The 12,460-nt window shown below is 43.9% G+C and overlaps 1 protein-coding gene across 6 annotated transcripts in view; it reads right to left on the bottom strand.

Annotated features, from left to right (window-relative positions):
• PPEF1 (protein phosphatase with EF-hand domain 1) overlaps positions 1-12,460 on the bottom strand; it is a 106,260-nt gene that overhangs the window by 46,178 nt on the left and 47,622 nt on the right. For all 6 annotated transcript variants that reach the window (XM_029603345.1, XM_029603344.1, XM_029603342.1 and 3 more), the window contains exon 5: positions 4,561-4,733. In XM_029603345.1, the coding sequence (XP_029459205.1) occupies positions 4,561-4,733 (173 nt within the window). The remainder of the gene's footprint in view (positions 1-4,560; positions 4,734-12,460) is intronic.

Below are 12,460 nucleotides of genomic sequence, written 5' to 3'. Positions count from 1 at the left end.
TCCTATATTATGTCCTCTTTGCTCACGCATAGCAGGCCCTCAGTGTCCTTCCAAAGGCCACATCTCTCTGGATGAGCTTTAAATTGCTGCGTTCCAGGCATCATAAAACAGTAATGCCCATCTTAACCCAAGGGATGAGACTGACTGATAATACAATGTGATGCTGGCATGGTCTGTGTCCAGCGGTGATGGCTTCAGCTGTACTGGACTATGCCATAGTCTGATACAGACTCTTTAAAAGCTGTAGGGATGCTATGGATGAGAATTCCCTACATCTCTCTTTGGGGGGTTGATAGAACATTGGTGTGCTGCATGCCGTTGTGCTGCTTGATACACAGTGCATGACGACCCTCCTAAGATGCAACAGCTTTCTGATAGAGATGGTGCCTGCTTTAATACACAATCCATGTCATTGTCCCTAACAGGATAGAAACATTCTGATGGATCCTTTCTATTTTCTGTGTGGATTACTTTAGGCTGCTTAGAGTACTCTGATCCTCTGTTTAAAATATTTATGCAGTCCTGACTAGGGTGACCAAGTAATGTGGGAGAAGTTTCTGGTGGGCTCCAGCTTTCCAGGTCCATTAAGTATTGTGTTCCTGAGGGTCCTTGCTCTCTATAAGGCTATCCAGAGGTCAGAGAGTTCTGGTACCACAGAGCTCATGCAAGCTGCACTCAGCCTTCCTGATAAGGAGGGGGAAAGGGGGATTAGGAAGTGGTGTTTGCAGGAGATGAGGTAATGGTTTTGAGATAAGGTATTACTAATAGGAGGTACATGCCCTCTAAGGGGGGGGGGGGGGGGATAGTTAGTTGATGGAAGGTTATTTAAGATTCTTTTTTCAGGCATCTTAATAGGAGAGACTTGGATTTTGACTTGGGAGTGTAAGGGCTCCTGAGAGATAAGTAATTGTTAATAAGAACATAAGAAAATGCCATACTGGGTCAGACCAAGGGTCCATCAAGCCCAGCATCCTGTTTCCAACAGTGGCCAATCCAGGCCATAAGAACCTGGCAAGTACCCAAAAACTAAGTCTATTCCATGTTACCATTGCTAATGGCAGTGGCTATTCTCTAAGTGAACTTAATAGCAGGTAATGGACTTCTCCTCCAAGAACTTATCCAATCCTTTTTTAAACACAGCTATACTAACTGCACTAACCACATCCTCCGGCAACAAATTCCAGAGTCTAATTGTGCGTTGAGTAAAAAAGAACTTTCTCCGATTAGTTTTAAATGTGCCCCATGCTAACTTCATGGAGTGTCCCCTAGTCCTTCTACTATCCGAAAGAGTAAATAACCGATTCACATCTACCCGTTCTAGACCTCTCATGATTTTAAACACCTCTATCATATCCCCCCTCAAGAGTTGTTCCATTCCCCTTATCATTTTGGTAGCCCTTCTCTGTACCTTCTCCATCGCAATTATATCTTTTTTGAGATGCGGCGACCAGAATTGTACACAGTATTCAAGGTGCGGTCTCACCATGGAGCGATACAGAGGCATTATGACATTTTCCGTTTTATTCATCATTCCCTTTCTAATAATTCCCAACATTCTGTTTGCTTTTTTGACTGCCGCAGCACACTGTACCGACGATTTCAATGTGTTATCCACTATGACTCCTAGATCTCTTTCTTGGGTTGTAGCACCTAATATGGAACCCAACATTGTGTAATTATAGCATGGGTTATTTTTCCCTATATGCATCACCTTGCACTTATCCACATTAAATTTCATCTGCCATTTGGATGCCCAATTTTCCAGTCTCACAAGGTCTTCCTGCAATTTATCACAATCTGCTTGTGATTTAACTACTCTGAACAATTTTGTGTCATCTGCAAATTTGATTATCTCACTCGTCGTATTTCTTTCCAGATCATTTATAAATATATTGAAAAGTAAAGGTCCCAATACAGATCCCTGAGGCACTCCACTGTCCACTCCCTTCCACTGAGAAAATTGCCCATTTAATCCTACTCTCTGTTTCCTGTCTTTTAGCCAGTTTGCAATCCTACAACCATTCCAGGAGGAGTATCCTGACATCAAAGGAGTACTGTCCCTGCTGGGGATGCTCCAGGAAAGAAGTTGACCCATGCTGCCCAGGAGACCTTGGGGCTAAGTGGGATTTTTGTGTGCTGTCTTCCTCAAAGAAAGGTAATTGAAGAAGAAGGACATGCTGATCATGTTTAGTTTTTTGGACTATATCTATTTATTTATTTATTTTAAAACTCTTCTATACCGTCGTTTGGTTAGATAACCATCACAACGGTTTACAGTAGGGCACGATAACAAAAAAATGGGTGGTATAGATTACAACTTAATCATGTGCCATCATAGTACGGTAACAATTTAATATAATAAACTATATGTGTAAGTTAATCTTGAATATTAGGAACATATTAAGCGGATTGTATTTAACATTAATATGCATTTGTATGTTATAAGTAACTTCTAGTTTGGTGCGTTCTTATCAATCAACTGTTTGTATTTTTGGGTGTAATTTTTTGATAAATTCCTCTAGAACATACAGTGCCATTAATATTTTTGGTATCTCGCGTATAATTAAGGTCTGACATTGACAGCCTTGCCATCAAATCAAATTTGAAATGAACTCTAGTCAACTCTAGTCAACTTGCTGACATTGCAGAGTGTCCATCTGATTGTCATAAGGCTCAATCATACTCAATGAGATATCTGAAAGGCCAATTAATCAGATGTCTATGAACTGGCTAACCAATGAACGAGGCCTAGCACCAGAAATCAGCCACTTATGAGTCAGATATTGATGATGACAAGTTAAGCTCTGCCTACGATGACTGCATGCAAAATCATCAGCACAGATGTCTAAACCAAGAAAATCACAACAGACAACAGGAAGTGCTGAGAGCACAAGACAAAGACTTTGATTTGGCCAGACTTTGGAAGCAACTAAACTTCAGGTGATATAAATCTTAGATGGTGTTAACAACCTCAGGGTAGCAACTTTAAATACTAAACTTTGTTAATAAATTTTGGATGAATTCCTAATTTTAAGTGATAGTTCGAAGCCGCTAAAGTTATTGGAAAGGATGGGGTCACATAGCCTATAATTGATTTATACATGGTTACAGAGACTGAGAGGCAGAAGGGTCCACTAAGGCTTAGTGTATACCAAATGGAACACCTTATTGGAACCCCCTATAAGGTGGAGGGGTTCCAATAAAGGGTTAGCTCATTTATACATTGTAATTAGAAATAATTAGCCTGGGGATTAATTTGGGGCAACAGGAATCCAAGATTTTGAGATTAGGCTTCTGAATCATTTTTCCTGCATGTATTAAGCTTAGAATGACTTGTTTTCAAATGTTGTCTAGAAAAGGAAAAATTTATGGGCAACAGCTGGAGAGACTAATGATAAAAAGCCTCTTCCAACAAACAATTGAGGAAGGAGATGACAATTTTTACACCTATAAAGTAAGAGGAAGAATATAAAAGAATATAAAAAGATTGAAGACCTGGCTTTTCAAACAAGCCTTCCCGGACAACTCATAACCACCTCCAACTCCTGTAACAATGTTACCATTTGGTACTGTAAATAATCATTAAGTTATTTATCTTATCCCCATACAGTTCTTTTCACTCCTCACTGTTCCTCTTTTTTCTCTCTCCCAGTTATTCTACCCCTGGTTTTTTGTAACTGCTTCCCTCTTGCACTAGTTTAGTTCTACTGTTCAATGCATCCCTTGTTTCTATGTAAACCGGCATGATGTGACCTGTTCATGAATGCCGGTATATAAAAAAATCTAAATAAATAAATAAAATGTATTAAATTCACAGATTCATGTTTATACTGTGTCTTTTGTTCAGTGAAAGAGAGGAAGTGCAACTTTTGTGGTGTTCGCTGACATTACTAGCTTTACTTGCTTATAAATGTAATAAATTTTATATTCTGTTAAGGTCACAAAAACTCTGCTAATAAAACTTGCATGTATTCTTATCTAACTGTGCTTGATAGTGTGTCTTTCCCACTAGATTACAACATCAACAAATTCTGTTACCTAATTCATCTGCTTATTCAAACAAACAAAATCATTATGACTCCCATTTTTTCATTCTAGTTTTTATATCATTCATGACACATTGGAGTTATTTAAGCAATTTTGAACTTGATTCCTACTTGGTTGCCCTGACCATTGCAAAATAAATCTGAGTAAATTGATGCTTCCCTCATCAGAGTCCAGTGCAGAAATGAAGACAGTACAGAAAGATTCCACTCCACTATGAACTCCCAGATTGCACAGTCATGGGAGAGGTTATAAAAAATGGGGGTTATGGCTACAATGAAAAGGTTATACTTTTCCCCACAAAAGTGAAAACATTTAAAAACTAAAATAAGTAATAGGACATAAAAGAAATGTGACCTAAGAATAAGACCAAATGAGGATGCAGCACTGCTAAGGAGCAAGCAGATTGAAATTTGGAGCAATCTAGCTAGAATCAAAGTTTGCTTACAAAATACTTCTCCAAAGTATTTTTAAATGCTACTTAAATGTATTTAGGGCATACTTCTTTTCCCTTACCTGTTGTTTCTTAAAGGCATGAAGTAAGGCATTGGTGTCAGAGATGGTGAGGGGAAAGGAGAGCCGGGGGCCCTGGTAAGAATGAGGAACTTCCACCTTGCTGTACTCCAACAGATGGTCTTCTGAGCTCTTCCTGCACTCGCTGAGAGAACTGAAGAGGTCAGAAATTGTGTCTGCAAAGGACAAAAGGAGAGAGAGTGTACAGATATTCCTGAACCATGGGTTCCGTTGTGTTCTAGTAAATCCTCAGTATGACCCAGGGAATGGGCAGGTTTGATAAGAGAAGGAATCATGCTTTTTGGAAGCTCTAAATTCCATATTCAGAAGCATTTAGCCAGATAAGTCAGAAGTTATCTGGCTAAATGAATATTTAGGGACTTATCCAGCTAAATTCTAGCCAGATAACTTATCTGGCTGGATACGATAGAGGTATTCCAGGAGCATAAATGGGAGTTGCTGAGTTAGCTGGATAAGTTATCTAGTTACTTAGAAGGCTATTTTATCTGGCAAAGTTTGGTCATCCTATAGACCTGTCCTAATGTTAGCCAGATAAACTTATCTGGCTAACTTTAGGGTAGCTGGAAATATTCAGCGGCTTGCCTGCACCGATGAATGTACAGGCCAAGTTAATAAGAACTCCTCTGTTATTTTCTCCACAACTTCCCATACCTTGTGCGACATAGCTTACAGGCAGGTTTAAAAATCAAAACATATGAGTGTAGGTTACAGCTCCCGCCCCCAGGAATGCCTCTCCATGGCGCACAGAAAAGTATGCGAGAAACCGCCACAGGATGTTATGGGCAAGATGTTTTAAAATTCTCACCTTTTATTTAAACTTTATGGGCCAAGCATTCAAAGATATCCAGTTACCTAAGTTATCTGGTATTAATTACCTAGTTAACTTAGAATGGATATTCAGCAGCTTGGCTATGCTGCTGAATATAACTGGATAAGTACTAGTTAACCGGATAAGTTATATCCGGTGTGGGACCGAGTGGTGATCGACTGAAAGAAATCTGGACTGACTCCAGCCTTTCTTAAAACACTTTATCTTTATTTGCCACTTTAACACATACACATTAGTAGACTGCCTTTACTTTCAGTACAGTGTACTCCAATTACTAGGGATGTGCATTCATTTAAAACAAAACTGTAAAACATGACAAATAAGGCTAATTCATTTGTTTTGTTTTAAATTAATGATTCAGGCCTAGGTTTAGGCTCGAAGCTGGGGCCTCGCCTAGAGCATAGGCCGAGGCCCAAAACAGAGGCCACGGCCTATGCCCAAGCACAACACTGGTGCCTAGGCCTAGGCCTGAATCCTGGCCTCGTCTAGGGTATAGGCCGAGGCCCAAAGCAGGGACCTTGGCCTAGACCCGAGCCCAATGCTGGGGTCTTAGTGGAGGCGCAGGTTGATGCCAGGGACTTGGCAGAGACCCCCAAAAATTAAACAAAAAAAACCTTACCTTATTCATTGGTAATCTGACAAAGGCCGGGTCGTGATGCCGGGACCTAGACCTGAACCCAGGCCTGACACCAAGACCCAACCCAAAGGCCAAGTCCCGACTCCAATGCTGGAGCCTTGAGCTGGTCTAACTTATTTGGTTAACTTAACTGGATAAGGCTGAATATAGGCACTTATCTGGTTATGATAACCAGATAAATTGCCCTGCCTTGATCTGCCCACTGCCTGCCTCAAGATATCTGGGTATCTATTTAACTGGATAAATACTTACCCAGCTGAATGGTGGCCGCTGAACAAACACAGATATTCAGTGGCTGCCACTTAGCCGGATAAGTCCTATATTCCAGAATATACAGTAGTATGTTACCAAGTATTGTCTGCTATGTTAAATAAAAAGTTACAAAAAAGCAAAAAAAATCTCAAGAAGGCAAGCATAGAATTCAGCCTTCTGTGCTATTCAGTCAGGAGAGGCCCAGAAAACAGAGTGTTAGAAGAGAACAGATGCAAGCACACCTTCTCTGTCTCGTAAGTTTCTGGATTTTTCAGTAAAATTCATATATGGTCCTGGCCCCAATTTCTGGTCCATGAACCACTAGTATTTTGTTTCTTAAGCTCTCCTTGAATGTAACTCAACCTCTACCTATGTAAAATAGTTGTGTTTTCAGTGGTAGCCGGTGAAGAAGGGGAATTGTGCCTTTAAGTGTTGGTGATGTCACAGGAGGACAAGGGTATAAAAGGTGAGACTTGCAGTAAGTGAGGGGCATTCTTCTCTTCCCTGCTTCCAGCTGTTTTTGCCTGGTTTTCTGTGAGCTCCCAAAACTCTGCTTCTAGGCTTAAAGCCTGATTTTAGTGAGTGGCTGATTTTGTACTGGATTTGTGGCAGAAATGAACTCCACACACTCAGTTGGGATGTGGAACTGCTAAGGGAGGGGGTTTATTTTTTTTTTAGTGTTTTTGCTACTGACAGTCTGACTGCTTTGCTGTGGAATTACTTTTTTTGTGTGTGTTTAGCAAATGCTGGAAATATTGGAACCTCAGACCAGTAGTGGACTGAACTCTTTATCCTAGGGTTTGGATTTGCCGGAAGTGGGAAATGCCTGGAAGTTGCTGGACCCCTGAAAAAACCCAGGGTTGTCTGTTCACCGACAGAAAGGATGAAAAAGCCCCTCTGAGCCTGGTCCACTGCCATCTGCTTAACTCACCGGCGCATTTTATGTACCCCGGCTGGTGCTTGCACTGGTACACATGATTCAGCTAAAATAAAAGAGCAGGAAAACCATTTTTTTTTCCTCACTGCAGGGAAGGACGCGAACCCTGGCATGTCCATTCATCAGGGCTGGTCCATTGCCACCAGCGTCACAGCTTGGCAAGGGGCCCATGAAAGCAATTGTCCTCAGAAACAAGTGGGTGGAAGAGGAGCAGAGTTGTTGCTGATGCTGAACGGCTTTGGTTCGTTTTTGTATTTTTTTTAGTCATTCATGGGAGGGCTGGGGGAGGGTGCATTTTTTTTTTCCCACCACTACCTATTATTTGTGGGAATTGGCCGTTATCAGGACAAAAGACCCTTGAGTATAAAAGGTTTGTAAAGAACTAATACCTGGATCCTGATTGCAAATCTGCTGAATCGATTACAGAAGAGGTATGACGTTATTCACTGTACTGTAGTAGATAGCGATGGTGCCTGCGGCCTGTGCTGCAACAACAGAGTTTGGGGTTTTTTTGCTGTCATTTATTGAAAAGGAAGAACCCAAGGCCGGCTTTTGGGGTTTGGGGTGTGCAACCTGTGCAGCCATACAGAGCACCTTGTGAGTGGGCACCACTGCCCCTTCCCCTTCCCTCTGCACCCACTCACATGACGTCTGCAAGCAGGAGACTTGGGAATGCTGTGCGGGAGGAAAAGGATTTCTGTCTGGGGTGGTAGAGGGAGGAGAGCCTGCAGGCAGGAGATAGAGAGGGGATGCTGGGCACTGTGGTGAGAGGGAAAGAGAGCAGGGTAGAGGGGATTCTGGTGCTGGTTGGAGGGTGAGGGAAGTATGGTGGGGGGGGGGGGGAGAGATAGGTTTACTGTGCCAATGCCGAAGGAGGGACTGTTGCACTAAAGCTGCCATTGCTGGGGGAGGAGCGCCAAATTAAGTTTTTGCACAGAGCGTCAGTTAGCCTAGACCCGGTCCTAGAAGAACCTATTGGCTCGTCCCCTGGTCTCCCATGATTAGGGAAAGATTCTGCAGCACAGGTTAGGATTCTGCAGAAGGATTTTCAAGATTTCTGTGACAGATTATGTGACGGTAAATGTGCACACCTTTGCTCAGGGCTTTTTTTGTCTGCGGGGGCCTTGCTAGTACTGAGTGCCAGCACCTTTTTTTCCCCTGGGAAATGACAGGAAGGGAGGGTCTAGATTAGGAAGCTGAGTATCTCTTCTCTCTGCTCTGATCGGTCCCCTCCAGCCTCACCCCTCTCCTCTGTTTTCAGCTGCCTCAGAGGGGAGGGGCAAGAGGAGGAAGCAGAGGGCTGTTCTCTGCTAAATTGGATTTGGGGCCAATAGAGCTGGGGCACGAGCCCTGTGTTTCTATGCCACAGGATGGGCACCTGGGGCTTATGCCCCAACTGTATTGACCAGTACTCTGGATCTCACTCAGCAGAGAACAGCCCTCTACTCCAGTGATTCTCAACCTTTCCCATCGTGACACACCTGACAGACCACGCGCACATCTGTGACACGCTGCTCATTACAATTCATGGCGGAAATAAAAAATAAAGGCCCAGTATTATTTTTATTGTTAAGAATGACACAAGGGAAAGATACGTATTCTGTCTGAACAGAAATTGCATAAATAGTACAGATCCCACACCAAAACAGCACCAATTTCCAGCACTCAAACAGTAACTACCTTACCTAAGAAAAGGCAACACTGAAAATATTACACCAGGCCTTAAGACACCTATACACCTATTAGGAAAACGGAACAAGTCAGGCTGCTATAGTGCCCTAGACAGAAACTACAAACCAGCAGAAAACCTCACCTGAATCACATTTGCTGACCCTCACCTAACAAAGAATAAAGAGACCATAAAGCATAAATAGAAACATGCAGCCAAAAACTGAACTGGAAACCGCAACAAGCCAGAGAGACTGGGCACAGTGTAACAAAGGAAAAAGAGAAACATCAACAGTCCTCAAGACAAATCAAGAAATATAAAGTCAATAGCAGTAAAACCTTATTAACAAAAAGGACAGATTATTTCAAAACAGCGGATGAATGGAATATCCAATAATTCAAAACTCATATAAAAAATTTCTAGATACCAATACAATATTTAAAAATAGCAAAGACCCCAAAATGAAAATAATAATAATGTAAAAAAATGCTTTGCTCTGCATACCTGGGAACATTTGATATCCAGGTGCCCCAAGATTGTTTTGTATTAGTAGAAGGAGGAATAGTTTTTGCTTGCAACTTTTTCCTCTCTCTCAGTCACACACAAGCTCTCTCTCTCACATTGGCTCTCAATCACACACATATACACATGCTCTCTCACTTACATAAGCTCTCAATCACGCACATCTACACATGATTTTTCTCTCTCACTTATATAGGCTCTTAATCACACATTTACCACATTCTGTCTGTCTTTTCACACTTACACACACAAAGGCTTTCAATCACACACTTACATACATGCTGTCTCTTTCTCTCACACACAAAGACTCTCATTCACACACTTACACACATGCTCTCTCTCTTTCTCTCACTTACACACAGGCTCTCAATTACATACACACATGCTCTCTCACCTACACCAGCTCTCAATCACACAGAGACACATATTCTCTCTCTTTTATTTATTCACACGGGCTCTTAATCATACATACACATGATCTCTCTCATACACAAAGGATCTCAATCACACACATCACACAAACAGGCTTTCAATCACACACACATACTCTCACAAACAGGTTCTCAATCACAGGTTCTCAATCATACACTTACATTCATGCCATCTCTCTCACACACAGGCTCTCGATCACACACACATACTCTCACAAACAGGTTCTCAATCACACACTTGCACATACAGGCTCTCAGTCACACACATACATCTGTCTCACACACACACACACACACACAGGATCTCAAACACATATGCTTGCTCACTCATTCACTCTCTATCTCCCCCCACTGAACTAGCAGCAGCAGCTGCCTCCTACACTTCCAATCCTAACGGCAGCAGCAGCCTCCTCCATTTTCAGCCCTCGTAGCCTCAAGAAAGGAGTCCCATCGGGCGCGCCATGGTGCATGGCGCTCCTCTTTTGCTCCGCGCCATGCATTCTTCAGGCTGCACCTCTCTTCGGTCCGATGCTGCCTACACTAGCATGATCTCTATTTCCCGCGCATGCGGCTGCTACATACCACTTCCTCTTCCAGGCTGCAGGGGGCGAGAAGAAGAGACTATGCTGGTGCTGCTGACTCCAGCTCTCCTGCTGCGTTCCACCTAGGCTATCGGCATTTTAAGCCCGGGCAGAGGACCAATTTCACTGGGGCAGGGGTAGCAGCTGGGCCAGCGGGGGACCGGGAAGTGTGGCGACACACTGGTGCCTTGAAGTGACTGGAGGGGGCATAGTAGCAGGCCCACGGCTCTCTGTGCTCTCAGGACTCAGAACTCAGCTGCCGGTGGGGACAGATAAGGTAATAAAGGGTGAATGCTGGCAGAAGTGAGATGGGGTGAATGCTTGGAAGTTAGCGCGAGGAGAGAGAGAGAGAGAGAGATGCACCAGAGTTGGGGTAATGAGAGAAAAAAGCATAGGAGGTTGAGAGAGAGGAAGGTAACAGTGTGCCTGCATGTTTGGAGGGGGAGTTATAGAGAGGGGCAGGCCTGGATTTGTCAGTAGGCACACTAGGCCTGTGCCTAGCAGCAGCAGAAAGCTGGGGGGGTTGGGGGGGTTGGGGGGGTAGCAGGCTGTCTGAAGATTTGCTCCCTTTCAGTTGTGCTGAATCTCCTTCAGTAGAGAACAGCCCACTCTTTCCTAATCCAGGGCCTCCCTTTCAGGCACCATGCAGGGAACAGGAGAGCCTGCAGGAGACAGAGCATAGGGGGATCATTTTGGGGAGACTAGGAGTGGCTAAATATAGATTATCGGAGGGTGGAAAAAGAGGCTGGGGAATGAGACGGGGATTGGCTAAGGGGGTCTGTGTATGAGGGAGAAGAATTGTGTGTGTGTGTGTGTGTGTGTGTGTGTGTGTGCGGGGAAGAGTGAGAAAGAGAGAGAAAAGCACCAGTGGTGCCTCTTTCTCGAAATCTCCCCCGCTGCCTCTCCCCACTGGTGCTTTTTCCCGCTCTCTCCTTTCCTGCCCTCCCCATTGGTGCTTTTCCTATGCCACGACAGCAGCAGCAGAAGACACCAGCAGGTAAGAGTGCTGCTCTCTTATGCCTCCTGCTGGCGGTAGGGAGTATGGGAAAGGGGAGGGTCACACCATGACTGACCTCTGGAGCCGGCTGCAAGAGCACGGGCCTTCCACAGGGGGGTACAGGGCCCCCAAAATGTGGGGACCTGGGTGGTCACCCCAATTTACCTTCCTCCTCTCCCCAAAGGATGGCCCTGCATCTACAGACCAGCACTCAGCATTAGCAGAATTTGGCACACACTGCACTGCAAATAACTACAATTTATAAATGAAAGCAATATATGTTATAAATAAAAGAAATGTTAAAATGAATGACTGAATAACAAGAATAGCACATGGGCAAGGGAAAAAAAGATTAAGCAAAAAAAAAAAATGCACACAGCACTGCAGAAAAATCACTTCTGCTTTTAACGACTACCACACGAAAAGGGATGCGGCCTTGTGACGTGTGGCATGGCATTTTGCGATATAGTGCAGGGGCACCCGCAGAAGTGGAGGGGAGATGGTCGCAAGTATTGTGGCCACCCCCTGCCAACCAAGCAGCAGCCCTGGAGGGGAGGGAGGGGCATCCTGAAGTCCTCAGACTCAGACATCCCCAGAGCCCCCTGGACCCACCTGCTGGGAAGCGTAAGGAGTAGTGGAGACTGCTGAAGCAAGGGAGAAGGAGGAAAGCCAAAGAAACTACAATACATAAAATCATTTAAAAATATTTATTTGCTTACATTTTACATGGCTTCAGGTGACCTGAACTTGGGGTGGTGTACAATACATAAAACAAGACAAACGTAAGTTCTCCTGGGTGAATCGAGAGCAGGGGTGGCAGCAGCACCAATGACCAGCTGCAGTTCTCTCTTCTGGCCACTAGATGTCAGCAGGGTTACTAGCAGTGCGCCCAGAGACACAGTAGAGTGTGGCTGCTCCCTTTCCTTCAATTCCCTTCTCCAGCTATGCCGATTGGCTCTCTTTCTCACTGGACAGAGATCTGGTTGGATGAGAAAGACAACCAGTCAGCCTGCAGCACAGTGGCAAG

This window comes from Rhinatrema bivittatum, chromosome 5, assembly GCF_901001135.1.
Source record: "Rhinatrema bivittatum chromosome 5, aRhiBiv1.1, whole genome shotgun sequence".
Taxonomy (NCBI): domain Eukaryota; kingdom Metazoa; phylum Chordata; class Amphibia; order Gymnophiona; family Rhinatrematidae; genus Rhinatrema; species Rhinatrema bivittatum.
This window is presented reverse-complemented; position numbering and strand designations above follow the sequence as displayed.